The sequence below is a fragment of the Chiloscyllium punctatum genome, chromosome 10 (assembly GCF_047496795.1).
Source record: "Chiloscyllium punctatum isolate Juve2018m chromosome 10, sChiPun1.3, whole genome shotgun sequence".
Taxonomy (NCBI): Eukaryota; Metazoa; Chordata; class Chondrichthyes; order Orectolobiformes; family Hemiscylliidae; genus Chiloscyllium; species Chiloscyllium punctatum.
In genome coordinates, this window is record NC_092748.1 from 12,992,191 (window position 1) to 13,012,600 (window position 20,410).

Consider the following 20,410-nt stretch of genomic DNA (forward strand, 5'->3'; position numbering starts at 1 on the left):
CTCTCTGCCACTTCTCAGCCCATTGGCCCATCTGGTCAAGATCCTGTTGTAATCTGAGGTAACCTTCTTCACTGTCCACTACCCCTCCAATTTTGGTGTCATCTGCAAACTTACTAACTGTACCTCTTACGCTCGCATCCAAATAATTTATGTAAATGACAAAAGGTAGTGGACCCAGCACCGATCCTTGTGGCACTCCACTGGTCACAGGCCTCCAGTCTGAAAAACAACCCTCCACCTCACCCTCTGTTTTCTACCTTTGAGCCAGTTCTGTATCCAAATGGTAGTTCTCTCTGTATTCCGGGAGATCTAACCTTGCTAATCAGTCTCCAATGGGGAACCTTGTCAAACACCTTCCCAAAGTCTATATAGATCACATCTACTGCTCTGCCTTCATCAATCCTCTTTGTTACTTGTTCAAAAAACTCATCAAGTTTGTGAGACATGATTTCCCAAACACAAAGCCATGTTGCCTATCCCTAATCAGCCCTTGCCTTTCCAAATACATGTACGTCATGTCCCTCAGGATTCCCTCCAACAACCTGCCCACAACCGAGGTCAGGCTCACCCGTCTATACTTCCATGGCTTGTCCTTACCGCCCTTCTTAAACAGTGGCACCACGTTTGCCAACCTCCAGTCTTCCGGCACCTCACCTGGGACTGAAGGGGGCTAGAAAATGTTGACAATGGGGAGGAGTAGAAAGTGGAATGGAGATGGTGAGGGTGCCAAGAACAACGACCAAGAGTGTTAATGGCAGTAGAGGAGATACACAGGTGCAAAATGGGAGTCAATGCTTACTTTGAGTATAAGAAAATAGGTCAGCAAACAAGACATGAAGGTGAGGCGGTGTATTTAAATTGGAGGACAGCATTAATTGTTTGGTTGTTGAACTCCTTTTGAGGCCTGAAGGCTGTAAAGTGCCTTAGTGAAAAATCAGTGCTGATCCTCTGGGTTGCATGGGCTTCGCTGGAACACTGTAGCAGGATGAGTACAGAGATGTTAGCCTGAGGGCAAAGTGATTGAGGGTCTGTGTATTTCTTATGGACAAAGCGGGGGTGTAGTTACTCAGTCTACCTTTGGTTTTGCCTACGTAGAGGAATCAGCATTGTGACCAGCCTAGTCTGGATTGAAAGAAGTACAAATAAATTACTGCTTGGACCTTGGACATTGAGGAGGTAAAAGGGCTGGAGTTGCATCTTCTGTGATTGTATGGGAAAGTGAGTAAGTGTTAGGAGTGATAGAAGAGTGAACCAGGGTCCATGGAGGAAATGCTGAGAGGAGAGGAGAATATAGTTAAAATCTGAAGAGTCTCATGTTTGTAGCAGATTTTATAGACTTGTTTCCAATAAAGTAATGGCATTCATATGATGGACGTAAGCAAAAGGGAAGAGTGAACTCGATTGTACAAAATGCATTCAAAACTATTAATTGTTCATTTAAACAAAAGACAATAAACATTGCTTGTGCTTGTCAGTTGATTAATATATAAACTGGCATGTCTAGAATCAAGCTATTCAGCCAACTGATCTAGCCAATAATTATTCTTTGTGAGTGTCCACTCATTCTACATAACCTTTATCCTATCAAAACATCTTTCACTTCCTAACTTCTGCTAAACTACATCTTTGGTCTTCATGATCTGCTCCATGTGATAAGGAACTCCACATTACAATCCACCTCTAGGGAAATAAGTTAATTCTGAATTCACATTTAATATAAATGACTATCTTACATTTGTGGCCTCCACTCTTGATTGCTTCCACAAATGGTAATATTTTCTCTACCTCTGCCCTACCCAACCTTTCCACGACCATTTGATATCACAGGGATAATATTGAGGTGGTTAGTTCAGGTTCCCTTAATTCCGACATTGTAGCAAAGCAGCTGACAATGGCACAAAGCCCAGTACTAAATTGTCAGTGGGATTAAAGAATCCCTTAGTAGATAGAATGATATGGTTTGTTTGATTTACTTACACCAATTTTCAGAGTTAGATTGATCCTTTTCAGATGGCTGAGTAAATTTATTCCTCCCAAGCCGCCACCTTTGTTTACATGGATACTTTTAGTTTGGTTTTTGATGGTATTTTGAAACAGGATAGTTGTTACTGGGACATCTAATGCTCAACTGACAGCCTAATACTTTAGGTGTAAGATGTCACTGGATTGATTTAATCAAGATGTTGTTATCTGCAGATAGCTTGTGAAATATGTTCCGATTAAATAAAAATGTGTGTACGCTCCTCCGTGAATTTAAAGTTGACATGGAATTACACGTTTCTGGCTGCATGTTGCCAGTTGATTCACCATAACCTGTTGCTCGTGCTCTTATTTCTCTCTCAGCAATCTTTCAAAGACCGGGAAGCCTGGTACCCCTGGGGGCAAAGACTTGGCTGCTGCCCTGCGCCGGCTTTCCTTACGGCAGGAGAATTACCTGAGTGAGAAAATGTTCTTTGAAGATGAGCGGGATCGGAAGCTGTTGGCCCTGGCAGCAGGGGAGGAAAGTGGATCCACTACACCAGCAGAGAGTGTGGTCTCCACAGGGACCAATGTCACGGATCTCACAGAGATGTCCTGTATTTCAGGAGTGTCCAGCTGTTTCCGCACATTCCTACCTGAGAAGCTACAGATAGTCAAGCCAATAGAAGGTGAGGGTAGAGACTAATCGACGGTCAGTCTTTATTATTAATTGCATTTGCCATTAATTTGAGCAGAACACCCAGAACCACATGGAGAGGTTTTAGCATATTAGCAGCTATGAAATGGTGTAGAGAAGGATCTGATGAAGGTTGGTCCTTGGCCAACCTTCAGTTCCAGTGGCCCAGTTCCACTATTGGGTTATGAGGCAATCAAACCTTGACTGTAAACATTAAGATTTATTGTATTTGGTATACAGCCTTGATCTAGTCAATGTTTGGATAAACCTCACCCTTTTAATAACTGATTCCTAAAGTTAAACACAATAATTATGTTTAGATAATTAGCTTATTCCAAAACATTCATCTTAAGACTATGTACAGAGCAATGTATGTGGTCCTACATTCACAAACTCCCACAGAAAGAATTTCCTTGGAATCAGGAGCTTTGTCTATTCATGCAGTTCATGGTACCTCCTCTTGAAGGTGACCAGAGTTTCGAATTATAATTTACTTTGTATCTGAATTTTAATACATTCTAAAACCTGTTGTTTTGTTCTTGTTGAGTTTAACTGTTTTATGGCTCTTAGGTGATCAAACAGATTGCTGAACCACTACAAAAGCTCTTGCAAAGCCTGGTCAACTGCTGTTCCATTATCTAAAGATCTTTTCTGTTACAGTGCCATCAGTGTTCTTGCAAGCATTTGCTATCATATCTTATAAATCAACACACACCATTTAAACATAATTACTACAGAGTTGTTCAGTCTTTTTAAGTTGTAAAAATGTATCTGTATTTTTACCACCCGAGACTTTGTTTTTTTTTTATCGATGGTGCATTTATCTGGTTAACCATGTAGATTCCTCTTTTTGATTTTAAAAAAATTGTCTTTTCATCCCACCTGGTAGGTTCTATGACTTTGCACCAGTGGCAACAGTTAGCACAGCCCAACTTGGGTACGATTTTAGACCCACGACCAGGCGTCCTCACTAAAGGCTTTGAGCCACTGTCAGAAGATGACGTGCATCACCTGTCTGAGCTGGAAGAGGACAGTGAGGAGGGGATCACCTTTAGAGCGCAGCTTACCTCTACGCCCGAGGGAACAAAGGAGAAAGAGGAAAGTGAAGATAATGAGAAGCAGCTATCAAAGAGATGGGAGAAACCACCAGATATTTTTCTGCCAATGACCAGCCTCTCTCCTCAGGAAGCAACAGCTGGTGAGTTATGCTTCATAATAACTGGTGGACCAATAAACTGGAACCTTGTGCAACAGGAGCAGATGAGCAAGAATTGGACAGTAATAGACATGATTGTTTTGGGGAGGTTGTACATGTTATCTCTCCTCCTTTCTCATATTGGAGATGATTTACCTTTGTTTTGTAAAAGAGGAATTTACACAAATTGCCTCTAGAGCCTCCAATCGTACTAATATTCCTTTAAAAATTGAGCTACTACCAGAGTCAATCGTGATACTGTCTAATTTAGTTGTATATTCAGTCAGCCCAGCACATTTGTGTCTGTCACCAGTTTATTCCACATATAATACATAAATATGCACTTAATAACATCTCTAGCCACTTTTGAGTTTTAACTAAAGAAATTGCATGTAATGATCTTTGAACCAATCTATCAGGTCAATAAATCACTCTAAATTTGCTCCAAATCTCACATTTTACACCTTATTTCATGCAGTGTGATAAATGACGTTTCATATTAAATGGCACTAATTTAGCGTATTCTGTATACTTGACCACAGTCCCTAATATTTCAGACATAGGCTGCAGTTTTCCCCACACAGGTGCTTAAACACCAATATCCCTTATCCAATGGAATAAAAGGAACTTTTCTGCTTGAAGAATCATAATCCCCATTAACAAACTAATGCTAGAGTCTAACATTCATATTATTATATGAAGAGTATAACCCTTTCATTACAAGAGGAGCTGGCTTTTTTATTTCAGTTCCAGTTAGAAGTTGTGCACGAGAAAACATGATGCTTGGTTCACATCCTTCTAACACTTTAACCATGTAATTGTTGTGGTAGGATGAACTGAAAGTTAGGAACTATGAACAATTATAAAAAGTATGCTGGAAGAATGATATATAACTAAATTGGTGCCAAAATAACATGAAGTATGTCCTTTATCACTTTAAATGAGAAAAAGGGCATTAAAACTGAGCTTTCGAGCAAATTATTTAGAATTCAATTCAGGTCGGATTTGTCTGGAGATTTGGACTCTTTCAACCAAACAATTCACAAGTGGCCAACTGAGTTAGGTGTAGGTTGATGCGTATAAGCATTGATGTATGTAATTTTTTGAAAAGAAGCCCATGAAAAGTTTGAACTGTTGTCATGTTGGAAATCTGTATCATTGCTGGTATGAACATCCTTCCCCTTTCCCTCAATATTTAGTGCGGAATCCTGGCAAATGTCTGTCACAAACCAACTCTACTTTCACCTTCACTACCTGCCGGATCCTCCATCCCACAGATGTTGCTCAAGTCACATCAAGGTGAGTCGTTCGCCCACACTGAGAGATGTTTTCCAATAGAACTGTCATCTCCATTCATCAGCAGCCCTGTTTAATACTGTTTTTTGAAATGGTATGAACTTGAGAGGATAAAATTTGCCAGGTTTCCAATTATAGGATTTTGTGTCACTGAAAGATGCCATTCAGTCCCCATTTTGCATTTTCATGCTTTAAAGTCCAATTAGAACCACTCCCTGCCCTTTCCTACAGAAAGGATTTGTGTATATATGCTTGGAAAGATGTTATTGAATCTTCTTGCACCACGCTTTCACACAGCGTGTACTGATCATAGCAACTCGCTGCATTAGAAAATATCTCACCTTCCCTCTGTTTCTATTTGTAGATCTGGTTATCGATTCTCCTGCTATTGAAATAATTTCCTCCTTATTTTCTCTATCCACTCTCTTAAATTTGAACACATGCCATTCTGCTCTCTCCTCTTAAGGAGGAGAATCCCTGTGAAGCTTGAATGAGGTGATGCCTTTTTTTTGTTTGAAGGCAGGTAGGAAGAAATTAAACAAAATCAAAGTAATGCGCAGATGTTGAAATACTTAGAGTGGCAGCACTAGTGGAGAGAGAGAGAGAGTTAATATTTCAGGCTGATTATAGGAAAGTTGTCATTACTCTTAAGAGGGTGCAGAAGAGACTTACAATGATGTTGCCTAAATTTTAGTGTGAGAGGATGATAGATATGCTTAGGGTTGTTTTCTTTGGAATAGAGCTGGCTGACTGACTTACTCAAATTAGTGAATTTAATATTAGGGTCACACACTGTGTTCATGGTTAAGAAGGTGGGGCCTTCATGGTAGCTTCAGCGGATACAGGATTTGAATCCATGCTATTGGCATCACTCTGCTTTGCAATTGAACCATCTGAACTAACCAGCCCCAGAGAGGCCTGGATATTCTGGGCTGTGCTGTTTATAACCAGGAGACTGCAACTTAAAAGTGATTCAGAGGGAATCTGGAACTGACTATCTGAAAGGGTAGCAGAAACCTTCATAACATTTAGTGTTTTGAAGAGCTGTAACCTAATATGGCTATGGACCAAAAGCAGTAAAATGAGATTAGACTGGGTTGGCACACACCCTGCCCCAAATGATGTTTGGCAAGGAGGTTAGGTGGGATGTTTGGCAATAGTAGAAGACAGTATCCAGAGGAAGTGGTACATGAACGTACGTTTAAAAGACATTTGGACAGGTATATGAATAGGAAAGGTGTAGAGGCAAGCGGAACTAGTTTAGCTTGAGAGATTTGGTTGGCATGGACCGAAGGGTCTGTTTCAATGCTGTGTGACTCTATGGCTACTTGTCAGCTAGTACAGACATGATAGATTGTATTTCCTTGATTATGGAAAGAGGACATTCAATCTATGTACATCAGGTTGAGTTGAATTAAGTTAAAAATCACACAACACCAGGTTATAGTCCAACAGGTTTAATTGGAAGCACACTAGCTTCCGGAGCGCTGCCCCTTCATCAGGTGGTTGTGGAGGACACAATTGTAAGACAGAATTTATAGCAAAAGTTTACAGTGTGACATAACTGAAATTATACATTGAAAAATACCTTGATTGTTTGTTAAGTCTCTCATCTGTTAGAATGACGATATCATTTTCACTTCTTTTGAATGTAAATCACAAAACTTTTTTTAAAAATTACATTCTCAGGTTAACTTTATCTGGGCTGATACCAATTGTTAATGTGTTGAAGGTGTTCGGCCCCTGTGTACTGCTGTCTGTGCTGTAATGTTTAGACTGATTCTAATCTAAAAGATGAGTTAACAGAGTCTTACATGGATTCATGCATGTTACATTGTAAAGCTGATGAATCGTCTAGACTCAAAACATTAGCTTGCTCTCTCTCCGTGGATGCTGTCTGACCCACCGAGATCTCCAGCATTTGTTGTTTTCAGTACAGATTCCAGCATCTGCAATAATTTGCTTCTCCATCAAAACAGACCAGTTAGGCTGAATGGCCTTTTTTTTGTATAGTGAAGGTAAACACAAATATTGGAAGACAACATTTGGAGAGAATACTTTCTCGCTAAACCAAAGAATTCAAGACCAAAGAATTTTACATAAACTTCCCAATTTTGAAAATCTGTCTGAGACAGAATGTCGTATAGTGATCAGACTTAACATGGGCAGTTTTGTGATTGGTGGTAGTGCTGTGCAATGGAAATATCCATATTTTATTTAGAGTGATTTGGGCACAAGGAGATGAGATCCTGCTCTAAGTGAAATACCTCTGTTGTGTAGTTGATGTGAACATTTGTCTGACTTATCTCTCTCACTTTGTTCCAGTTTCACATATGCTGCAGTGCCAAACATAGGGGGCTCATCCATCAACATCACCAATTCCAGCAGTCCCAGTGTTACTTGTCGCCTGAGCATTGGTGAATCCTTCATGAAGACGAGGGAGTCAACTACTACTCTGAGCAGTACCAGCAGCCTGACCAAACTGCTGCACGATCGCGGGATCTCTGCTGGCATTTATCATTGTCCCTTTTTGAAAAGTCCATCTGTGGTTCGCCCAAAGACGTTAGCCGTACCCTGTACCCCACCAAACTCCCCCTCCTGCTCTCCGTGTCAGTCGCCCTTGCCCTTTGACTCGCGGAGTGCCATTGACAACTTCCTGGCTTCGCGGCCAGCTGAGACAGTGCTCCAGGAGGTTTACTGCTTGAAGCCTGGGCGGAGCCGTACAGATTCCGCTCCCATCAGTCTGAACTTGGTCAAGAAGCTGCAAAGGATGGGAATTGCCCAAGTGGTCAAGCCCAAGAGCGCTCAAGGGCACGATGACAGTGTAGAGGGCAGGAGCAGGCAATGCAGGCCTGAGTCGGCAGTGTTCATGGGGACTGGCAGCAGTCTTCTGGGAGGTTTAAGGCGGAACCAGAGCCTCCCCAGTGTGATTGGTGGACTTGGCATGCCAGTACCAAAAATGGGCAACTTAACCGAAGACAAGACTGAAAGCAAGTCCGATTTACTGGCACAGTGATGGCTGATGAGGTAGCACTGGTGTGAATGTTTGCTCCCCTTCCCCACTGGAAGAAATGATGTTTTTTTTTGTTGAAAGACCCCTTGAAAGTCTGAGGATGGTGTGTGTAAGTGAGTGAGCGAGCAGAGGGTGAGAGAGCTGAGGAAGGAAATGGGAATGGTTTAAGAGATGAGAGGTAAATGAAGGGAACTGATTATAATAGATGGGGAAAGAGAAGTGTGGTGAAATCATGCAAGTTTTTTGAGGTTTTGCAGAGAATGATGAAAAAGAGACAGCTTCACACTAATCGATTGAAGTAACTCTGCGGGTTAAGCACAATTTATCAACTTTCATTCTTTTTCACAAGGGAATTATATCATCATACCACAAAATGCCAGAAGCACAGAACAAAGCATTAAAGCACAATCCAGAAAGCTTTATCTGGGTGAAGCACAGTTTTACTGGCAATTTATAGCACTATTAAATGACTGTGAATAAGTACAACAATTGAGAAACCCAAACTATCGCTATCTAATAATTGTGCTTTATTCCTTTACTATCCACACCTTGCGCTGCACTACTTGTTTGCGATGACTAGCGTTTTTAAATCACATGTATTTTGGCATTTTAGAAATCAGTCATCACACCAGAACCTGTTACGCCACGAAATGTAAATAATCCTTTTAACTATGGCCTGCATGCTCATTAATAGTTTGCTTTTGTAATGTCACTTATTAACCCTTCTCAAATGCTCTGGGATGGTTTAGGTTTTCTGAAACCTCTTTCACATGAGTCCTGGCACACTTTTTTTTTTGCCCGAAAATAGAAAGGCTTTTAACCTCAAAGGGTATTGCATGCGTCTCTTTTGAGATTCCCCTGTAATCAATTCTATAATCGTCACATTGTCAAACTCGAAAAGCTGTGCTAATCTATAATATACTCAGTTAGATATTGGGTGCCCTTGACGTTTTTGCAGTGTGAGCACCAGACTGCACAATGCATGGCCTTGGCAACATGAGGAATGAAGGCCATTCAGTTTAAAACCATGTGTATTAAATGAAGTGTTATCTAGGAGTGACTTAGGACTTTGTAATGGGTGCCAGTTTGGGTGGGTGAGGGTGGGGTGCAGTTGCTGAGCTTTATACTTTTTATTGAGTTGTTTCAGTTATTTTATTGTTTTCATACAAATCCATAAGGTGTCCATTTTTTTTCTTGCATTGATTGCTAATCTATTGTAATTGTAATATGACACAGGCAACTGAGTTTCGTTTTAAAATTTTCAAGGTTCTGCAAACCTTTAGGTGGGGTTGCTAGCAATGTAAGTGAAACTTGAGCTGGTTACACTTCAGATTGAAACGGGTTTACTCTGTATTTCTCTGTACTGTGCAGTTTTGGCTTGTTTGGTTTTGATTGGAATGAAAGGGACAGCCTGTGTGGTGCGATGAGTTCCATCTTTTGAGTTTTTAAGGCATCAGATGTCATAAACTTTACAAAATGAGGATGGGAAATCTACTGCAGCCAAAAGGCATATGGTTTTATTTAATTTTGTCATTTCAAAAACAACAAATCCACAGGGTAGAGTAAATGGAGTGAGGGGAAAACTTTAGTCCAAGTTGACTTAACAGAATTATGGTTCCTATTGTCATTGGCTCAAGTAGGTTCAGACTTTAATAGAATTCTCGATGTTATTGGCATGGTGCAGCCTGATTCTGTTTTATCTGCAATCAGGAATCCTTGTTCTTCTCTCACACTCGAGAGAACCCCCTTCTCTTAGTCACAATATAGACTAGTCAGGGGAAGTAGTGAGGTTGCCTTGACTACATGTAAGGTGAGGGTTGCCTACTCTTTTTCCACACATTCCAGGAGGTTTGCCACGTCTTCCACTCGTTCCAACCCCCTGCTCGCCACATACTTCCTCTTGTTAGTATTTACAATGCTCTGTCACCCAATTAGGTATTTCTCTATTGATTCTTCACATAAAAAGGACAGTTTGCCCACCTCTTTATAACCTTATTTTTTTAAATAAATGCTTCTATGGTATCCTGATTTGCTTGTAGCATTGCCCTTGAGATTGTCCTGGATAGTTGGCAACTCCTACAGAGTTCATTTTTCCAAATAGATTTTGGGTAGGTTCACTATAATCTGCAAAGCTGCAGTAATGAGGGGGAAAAAAAAGCCGAGTCCTGCTTTTTTTCTGAACACAACTCGATGGTACATCCAGTATTGGTTCAGTACGTATGGATTCCCTGGAATTCTTTCCAACCCGAGCATGAAAGACACATTACTTCATTTGGTAAAAGACACTATTTTGCACTTTAAAAATAACTTGCACTTTTTGGTTTGTAATCCTAAGTAATATAAAGATAGGGAAACATGAAAATTTAATGCAGAGCAAGCTTTAAATTCTTTTTGCCATTAAAGTTCTTTCATCTTTCAAAGATTTGAGGTTTACCTTCTGCTTGTGGATTTTGCTGATTAAGTGAGTTAATGAGGGAATTGTACAACCCACTATCTCCAGTGTGGACTATAATCTGTGCAATGCTCTATTGGGTTGAACTGAACAAACCCAGGGATCCCTGCTCATCTGTGACTTGTGTATTAGAGAGATGGCACAGTCATTACTTGCAACCACCAGTTATCAAAGAGCAATAAGTAGGAAAATGAAGGCGACATACTCTCAGCTACAGAAAGTCTGCATTGGAGCACAGGAAATATTAAACTGGAGATACGAAAATTAATTAATTAACAGTTGCTAGTTTGGAAACACATCACAATATCAGCTCCATGTGTCTTGTCTTTCAAACATGTATGTATTTTTACATAGAGATGAATCTAAAATGGATCTGCAATCCATTCCTTTCTGAGACTTGTTGCAGCTGAGGAGGACATGAGAGCTTCCATCAACTTGGGAACCATTAGGCAGTCGACGTGTTTCTGCAGAATTCAGAGTAAGGTGCATTGGACAGGGTGAGACAGGAAAAGTTGTTTCAAGCATGTTGATAGGAAGTGAGTGCATGGGAATGTATCACAGTGAACTTTGCCCCAAGTTGATCAGAATATAGAATGTAGAATTCCTTCTGATAAATGTCCTAATTTGTAGCTGTGATGGACCATTTCCTGGTTGAACTGTTGGTCAGTGGCTGCACAGAAATGATTAAATGAGACTTGGAACAGATATTCCTTTGCTCCGTGCTCTATATATTGACGAGGCTTCATATAAAGCTTGTGATTAATGGGACCACAATCTAATTACAATCTGATAAACTAAGTAATTAGATACTGAAAGTATCTGCAAAGTTTGTAAATGCATATTCTATTTAAATACAGAATTTTGACTGGAAATTGGTGATAATCGTTACTTGTATGCAAGTGAAATGGTGTGTACATTTCAAATGCAATACCAACTGAAAGCAGGAGGCTGTTGTTTATAGAGCATTGTGTCAAATTTGATCTGCTGTCCACACAGCAATATCTTGTATTTAGTCTCAATGCTACCATCAGTAAGAGCAAGTCACTGATGCCCAAGCGGCCTGAGGATTCCCGCTAAGTTAGGAAACAGGGGAAAAAAACATTTATTTGTACAGGGCTCAATTGAGTCAATATTCAGATGCCTGTATTATTGCTTCTGGCCTTGCATGCTTCATTTCTTTTATAATTAATAAATATCTATTTGCAGGATTGAGACTGTATAGACTGACCAAAGGTGAGGTAGCTGTGTGAGGGAGGTAGAACATGTCCTAACACCTTGCCTCTCTTTCTTTTGGGGAGTCAGGCCTTGAACTGGATTGTCGGTCTATTTCTGGGCTATGCAGAGATGTGTTTGGATCTCCGGGCAGCGTGCAATGAGAGCAGTTAGTCTTTACTGAACGTAAGCCATCCTCAGCCATCTGTATCATTGCATTTCATTTGCCAGTCTCTGGGAAAATCTTGCACTAAAATTTTATTTTGGGTGGAGGGGGCGTTAATCTTGTCCCAGTATATGACTTGCTTTGTTTGCTTCCTTAGTTATTAAATTTAACTTTAATATTTAATGTGTCCCACCCCTATGTTCTAGCAACAGTGAAATAGAAGAGATGAGTCATGTTGGTACCTGGCTGGATTTCGTTTAATGTCTCAGTCCTTGCAGTTTATATTCTAGAATTACTCAAGAAAAATTGCAACTATTTGTTATGCATTATTTAATATTGTAATAATTGATGTAACTCCAAAGTTACATGGGATTTGAGTCATTTCTCAATTCCCAAATAAAAACATTTTTGTAAATCCTCCTATTTGTTTGCTTCTGTCACTTCCTTTCATGATGTCAGTCCCAGTTTTGGGCTGATCTGAAGTCTTGGATGTGAAAGACACATGAACTGGATTTCTCAAGTCTCATGTGGTCTGGTGACTCTAGTGGCAACAGAACTATTGAGAGAAGGCAGTTTCACACTGAATGTATTACAGGAAACAAATCACACTTCAAGGAGCAGCAAGCGTTTTGCCCAAATGCAAAAAGATAGCGCTGCAACTGATATAAATAAAAGCACCGACCATTGGGACCAAACGGCAATGTATCTGTGAAAATGTCAACCAGAATTCATTTAATTATTAATAGAACTGGACTTTGTTACATAACCTTTCTAATCACTGATAATTGAATTATAAATGTCAAAACTAATCCGTACACTGGGCTACTTTTAAAACATATTATCAAACCTTTGGGGTGGGTTGACTTAGAATCAACATGAGGGGAAGAGTTTGGCAGCAGTGAGACTTGATAGATTTGGTCATTTAAGGACTAATCTAAATCATGTAAAGGTCAAATGGACAAAGATGGTGAGTTTGTAGCTTCCTACAACAGTACATTCTAGAGCTGACAAGAGAAGCGTGTCCTAGAACTGGTATTGTGCAATGAAGTGGGATTAATGAAGGCACCCTGAGATTAATAGCGACCATAATATAATTTCATGCTCAGTTTGAGAGAGAGGAGAGGAGAGACTACTTTAAGTGTAATTGCTGGCAACAGAATTGGCTGAAGTGAATTAGCAAATCAGATTAAAGTATAGGTTAATGGAGATGCAGCAGTACTTGGTTTAAGGGGATATTTCAGAACACACAGTGTAGATACAGTGTTCAAGGGACAGACCCATCATCTGCAGTTAACCAGAAATTTTAAAGATGGTATCAAACTCTTTTCTTCTGAACAAAAAAGGCATATAACTCTGTAAAAATAAATGGCTTGTCTGAAGATTAGATAATATTTTCAAAAAAATCGATTGAAGGAAAAAAAGTGAGAAAGCTAGCCATTGGTAAGAGTATCACCAGGACAATGAGTAAGTTATTCAGCTCCCAGGCCTGCCCACCATTCTACAATATAATGGCTAGTCTGCCTGGGAGTCAACTCCTCCGAATTGCCAACTCCTCTATTTTAAAAAAAATCTATTCACCTTTTTTAATACTTTGATCTAACCTCCATAGTTGATGTAGAGAATTCTAAACATTCACTGTTCTCCGAGAAGAAATTCCTTCACATCAGTTAATAGTGACGTGATATTCCATAAGTCTGTCCTCTAATTTGAGATCCCCCCCCCCCCACAAGTGGAAACATCTCAACATTGACTCTGACGAGCCCATTCAGAGTTTTGTCCATTTCAATAAAATCACTCCTCATTCTTCTCCACTCTAATGAATAAAGGCCTAACCAGTTTAACTGATTTTAAGTCAACCTCTTTATCAGTCTAGTAAGTTTCTTTTGAGCAGCCTCAATGCCAGGATATCTTTTCTTAAATATGGGAACTAGAACTGTACACAGAAGTCCAGATGCGGCCTCACCAACAGCCTGAATTCCCCATCTTTAAAACTTTAACACATCCCACCCCGGCCAGAGTAATAAAGGCCAACATTTCATTTGCCTTAATACTTACTGCTGTCACATGCACAAGAATCCAGACCTCTCCATACTGTTTTGATTCTTCCTACCAATGTGCCAAATTTTTGCCTACTCATGCAACCGATCTATCTCTATCACCATGTGCCCTTCCTGTCTATTTTATGTCAGCAGTATTTGGATACATCACACACTCTCCCTTCTTCCATGTCCTAAATATTGATTGATCATTCCTAGGTCCTCAGTTATGTTCTTTGTGCCAGTCCATTAGTTACGTCTTTCCAACCTGAAAACGACCCATTAATCCTGACTATTCGTGTTAACCAACCCTCAATCTGTGCTAATTCAATACCTTCCTTCAATACCATAAGCTCTTATCTTGTACAATAGGCATTTGTGCAGCACCTTAGAACATAGAACAATACAGCGCAGAACAGGCCTTTTGGCCCTTGATGTTGTGCCAAATGTAGACTTTTCTAGCTCATCCCCCTACACTATCCCAAAATCATCCATGAGTTTATCTAAGGATTGTTTAAATCTCCCTAATGTGGCTGAGTTGACGACCTTAGCAGGAAGGGCATTCCACGCCCTTACTACTCTGTGTAAAGAACTTGTCTCTGACATCTGTCTTAACTCTATCATCCCTCAATTTGTAGTTATGCCAGACTGAATATTTTCCATCAACACCACTTGCTGTCTTCTTGCAGAAAGCCAGTTTCTAGTCCAAACTACTAAATCACCCTCAATTCCATGCCTCTGCATTTTCTCCAACAGCCTACCACGTGGAACCTTATCAAAGGCTTTACTGAAGTCCAAGTATACCACATCAACTGCCCTACCCTCATCTATATACTTGCTCACCTTCTCAAAAAACTCAGAGGTTTATGAGACATGACCTACTCTGCCCTTGACGAAACCATGTTGACTATCTGAAATCAAATTGTTGCTTGCTAGGTGATTATAAATTTGATCTCTTATAATCCTTTCCACAACCTTTCCGACAACAGAAGTAAGTCTCACTGGGCTATAATTACCTGGGTCATCTCTGCTGCCCTTCTTGAATAAGGGCACAACATTTGCAATCCTCCATTTCACAGGTACTGAACCCATACACAATGATGACTCAAATATCAAAGCCAAAGGCTCTGCTATCTCCTCCCTAGCTTCCCAGAGAATCCTCGGAAAAATCCCATCTGGCCCAGGGGACTTGTCGACTTTCACTCCATCTAGAATTTGTAACACCTGTGCATAACTAACCTCAATCCTTTCTAGTCTAATATCTCATACCTCATACCAATGAGAAATGTTCATTCAGCACCTTTCAGATCTCTACAGGACCCACACTCAATTTCCCACCTTATTTGCCTTCTCAAAATTGACATGCACTACATCAACTGGCTCCTCTTTATCAACTCTATTATAACCTCAAAGAACTCTAGCAAATTTGTCAAACACATTCTCTCTTTCATAAGACTCTGTTGACTCTGCTGAAAGCTTTTCCTAAATACCCTGCTGTTTCATCCTCAATGTACTTGAAGTTTCCCAATGAATTGATGTTATGTTAGAATACTGAGGGGCCCGTAAAGAGTGGATGTGGATGAAATGTTTCCACTTGTAGGACAGATAGGAGCCAAAGGCAGTCTCGATGAAGAGACAAATCTTTAGAACTGATATAGAGGAATTTCTTCAGCCAGAACACAGTGGACCGCATTACCACAGAGAGCTGTGGAGGCCAAGTTGTTGTGTCTGTTTAAGACTGAGATCGATAGTATTAGTAAAGGAGATCAAAGGTTACAGGGAGAAGGCATGAGAATGGGGTTAAGAAACATATCAGCAATGTGCGAATGGTGGAGCCAAATGAGCTCATTCTGCTCCTATATCTTATGGTTTTACGATCTAACTGCCTTATAGTTTTCTGCTTTCTGTTGGCCTTCCTTCTTAAACATGGGAGTCACATGATCAGTTTTTTCAATCTGCTGGAATCCTGACTGTTCTGGAAGATGTTGACCAATCTCTGCAGCCAGTACCTTCAAAACCTTTGGATGTAGGTCCGAGTGACCTGTCTGTATTCAGTCCCAATAGTTTGTCAAATACTATGTCGTGGTCGTGAGAGACTTCTCCTTCCATTAGCACCTTGCTCATTAGATACCTTTGGGATCTTTATAGTGTCCTACATTGTGAAGAGTGATGTGAAATAATGGTTTAAATTTCACCTTACCCTGTTCCACATTGTCAATGTTCCAGTCACATCCTCCACGATTTCCTCACTCACTTTAGCTCCTTTTTACATATCTGTGAGAGGTCGTGCTTGTTTATTTTTATATATATTTGCCCATTTATTTTCATAATGAATTTTCTTCCTCTTTATTGGCTTTCTAGTCACCCACTACTGGTTCCAAACCCTAATCTTCTGGCCGACCTCTAGTTTTTATACCTTTGGTTTTGGTTCTCTACTTTCCTTGACTGTCTTTATAAACTAGGGGTGGTTCACCTTTCTCAGAATCCTTTCTGACAAGTATAAATTTTGCCCTGTGTTTTGAAATATCTGCTAAAACGTCTGCCATGGCTCATCCACAGACCTTGCCCTGCGTCCATTTTCCCAAAGCGCTTTCGACACTCTACACCCCTGTAATTACCCTGATTTAAGTTGAGGACACTCGTTTGAGATGAGTTATTCCCACTCAAAACAATTTGAGATTCGACCAGGTGGTTACCATACAAATGCTACGACATTGAAGAGGGGACATGCGAGTCCATCGATCACACCACCAGAAACAGCTTTAGTGAGAGTGCAACTGGATTGGGAGCAGAATACTTCCTCTGTAACCAGGGATGTTAAGTACCATTGTGTCATTTTAAAACAGTTAATTTTGAGTTTTGGTTACAGTTATCATCGATTTTATACCAGCTGATGCTAGGGAAGAAACTTCACCCGATCGCACAGGACAGCTTCTCTGTCAATACAAAAATTCCAGCACAGTTTATAATTCTGAACTTAATTGCTAACCCCGAGAGCATCCCAGTGTGGACTTGTTGGCCTGAAGGACCTGTTTCCACACTGTAGGGATTCTATTCTATGATTCCAATCTAAGCTCCTTAACTTCGAGATCTCTTATTAAACCCACCTCATTACACATTTCTAGATCTAAAATAGCTTGTCTCTGGTAGGTTCTGTGTTATATAGCTTTTTTTCAAAAAAAAAACAATTCCTGTTGCATTCAACAAATTTATCTCCAATATTCCACTTGCTCGTCTGGTTTGCCCAGTCAAATGCCAATTTAAATCACCCGTGACATTTGTAGTGCCCTTCTTCCACACCTCCGTTATTTATGGATTTATACATTGTTCTACAACGAGGCATCTCTTCAGCGGTCTATAGATGACTCCCAACCGCAACTTCTTTCCCTTCCTAGTTCAATATTTTTAAAAAAGAAAATAGTTAAAAAGTGTGTGTTGGTTTTATAAAGTGAGTCTGGAGAATCAATAATGGAAAATAAGGAAACGGCAGACAAATTGAACAGGTATGCATCGGTCTTCTTTCTAAAGCATGTAAGTAACATCCCAGAATCTGTAATAAATGAGGAAAATCACAGCCAAAGAAGTGGTACTGAGCGAACAAAAAAAAGAGTTTTGGAACTCTGGACTAACAACTCCCTGTGGACTTCATCCTAAGGTCTTTCCAAAACAATTGCTCGTGTGATTGTTAATATGTTGTTTTCAATTTTGCAAAGCTCTTCATTTGGATAAAGTCCTATTCAACTGGAAGACAGCAAATGTCACTCCTTTATTCGAACATAGAGTTTGACAGAAAGCAGGAAACTACAGGCCAGTTCGCTTAACATCTACTATAAGGAAAATGCTAGAAGATAGTATTAAAGAAGTTTTAGTAGGGCACATGACAAAGCTCAAGGAAGTTGGGACTGTCAACATGATCTTGTGGAAGAGAATTCATGTTTCACCAAAGTATTGGAGCTCTTTAAGGCAGTCATGTGTACTGTGGATAAAGGGGAATTGGTGGATGTACTGTACTTAGATTTCTAGAAAGCTTTTGAGAAAATACCAAATCACAGGCTTTTGTAGAAAATAAAAGCTCATACTGCAGAGGGCAGTACAATGGCATGGATAGAAGATCCTGGTGAGCAGGAAGCAGACAGTAGGTGTAAACCAGTCTTTTACAAGCTGGGAAACCAACCTTCAGGGAACAATGCCCGGCCCTCATTGTTTACAATTATTATAAATGACAGATGAAAGGACTGGAGATCTGGTGAGAAAATTTGTCAACACCATGATAGATTGCAAAGTACATTGTGAAGGGGACATGAGGATATTAAAAATAATATGGATACACTAAGTGAGCAGGCAAAAGTGTGGCAAATGGAGGAAATGCAGGAAAACATACAAGTATCCATGTTGGAAGGAAGGATAAAGAAGAAACAGATTATCTAAATGCTAAGAGATTGTAGAGCTGAGATGCAGAGCCCAGATTGCAGGGACAACAAATAATTAGCAAAGATAACAGAACGTTATCAGTTAGTGCAAATGGAAATGAATATTAACGTAGGGAGGTTATGTTCCGTTATACAGAGCACTGGTGAGACTTAATCTGGAGTACTGTGTATGGTATTGGTCACATTATTGAAGGAAGAATGTAAGTACATTGGAAGCAGTTGAGAGACGACTTGCCGGACTGATATTTGGAATGGGCAGGTTGTCTAATGAGGAAATGCTAGACTTGTACCTGCAGGAGTTTAGAAGAAGTGAGTTGATTGAAGCATGAAGATCCTGAATGGTCTTGATAGGTTGATGTGGCAAGGGTGTTTCCTCTTATGGGTCAATCAACAATCCCATTTAAAACTGCAATGAGGCAAAACAAAAATTCTGAGGGTCGTAAGGGAGTTCCAAAGACTTAAGAGGTGATGAGAGCAGTTTGAATATTTTTAAGGCAGATGTAGATGGATTCTTGTTAATCAAGGGATGAAAGGTTTTTAGGATAGGCAGGAATGTGGAAGTGAGGTTACAATCGGATCTGTTGAATGGTCTATAACTGCTCCTCATTTGTACTATGGGGAGAAAGATCATCACTTCTCAGCTTCAGTATCGAAGGTCGCTCCGTTAATAAAATGTGTTTTTTTCCCACTCTGAGGGGGGAAAGGAAGATTTGTTTGTAAATTGAGAGTAGCGACACTATGCTGACAGCAGCTGAGCTGACACAAACTGTGAAATAGGACGGCCAAAAAAAGCTGCACACGGCAGCTAACTATAGAGATCCCTACATGGTGATAGGCCCTATAACCACTCACCATGTTAGTATGGAGCAAAGCCAGAAGCAAAATGACATGGCTGAAAGAATTGACGATACTTTGGATTAACCAAACACTAGTGAGACGATGGAGATGGGCAGGAAGAGGGTGTTGCAGGCTACACACGTATGTGCTGGAATGGGAAAGCAGCCTATTCTCAATGTGCTCCTCCACCACCAAGTTCAGCCATCCAAGTTGGGAGGCTGATCATTGACAGCTCCACTGCAGCCATGCCTGTCTCTGAGCTTGTGAACCCAACTTGTGAACAAGGAACTACTCTTGAAAAAGCAAGATGAGCAGATACCTTCTTTTTGGGGTGGGGGGCGGGGGGGGGGTGGTGAATGTTACAAACTGTCAGATCATCTCTTCCATGAAGCTGTTTCTGTGTTTTGCAATTAAAGTGATGCAACACTGTCCTCTGCTGGAGGATGCACATTACTACACACAGAAAGAAGGGGAATATCCACAAGAGTTGGGTAGAACTGACAGAAATATTAAGCCAACCAGAAAGTTTGACATTGTGTTCAGTGTTCTCTTGGCAAGTGTTCAGTGATCTCTTGGAAAAAAATGTATAAGCACTTTGTTTCAGACTTTATCAAAACCTCCTAAAACTAAAACCACTCACCACCCTGACAGAGAAATATGTCGCTGTTCCTTCAGTGCTGCAGGGTCAAAATTCTGGAAGTCCCTCCCTATCAACATTGTGGGTCTGGTTCCTGAAGACCTTCTCAACCACCACCATCACCACCACCACCACCACCTTCTCAAAGGCAACTAGGATTGGATAATAAATACTGCCAAAGCCAACAGTGTCCACAACCCTTGGAATGTATAAGAAAAAATAGGCAAAAAAATTAAGAAAATTAAAATAAACTATTTTTCGTGTCCTTGTTGAAAACTAAAGGTTCATGGAAAATCTCCACTTTGCCCTCTCTCTGAAAGAGGTCTCCCCTTACTTAGGTACTTGTCAAACCTTATCCCACTGAATTTCTGAGGATGGGTCACTGCACCCGAATGTTAACTCTGTTTTCTCTCTGTATCTGGATTAGTGGTGCTGGAAGAGCACAGCAGTTCAGGCAGCATCCGAGGAGCAGTAAAATCG

General features: G+C 40.4%; 1 protein-coding gene across 3 annotated transcripts in view; it reads left to right on the forward strand.

Annotated features, from left to right (window-relative positions):
• The window catches only part of trak2 (trafficking protein, kinesin binding 2), a 79,047-nt gene extending 66,634 nt beyond the window's left edge, over positions 1 to 12,413 (forward strand). For all 3 annotated transcript variants that reach the window (XM_072578534.1, XM_072578536.1, XM_072578535.1), the window contains 4 exons: positions 2,344 to 2,648; positions 3,546 to 3,854; positions 5,051 to 5,150; positions 7,473 to 12,413. In XM_072578534.1, the coding sequence (XP_072434635.1) occupies positions 2,344 to 2,648; positions 3,546 to 3,854; positions 5,051 to 5,150; positions 7,473 to 8,163 (1,405 nt within the window). In that variant the 3' untranslated portion in view covers positions 8,164 to 12,413. The remainder of the gene's footprint in view (positions 1 to 2,343; positions 2,649 to 3,545; positions 3,855 to 5,050; positions 5,151 to 7,472) is intronic.
• Positions 12,414 to 20,410: the final 7,997 nt, after the last annotated feature.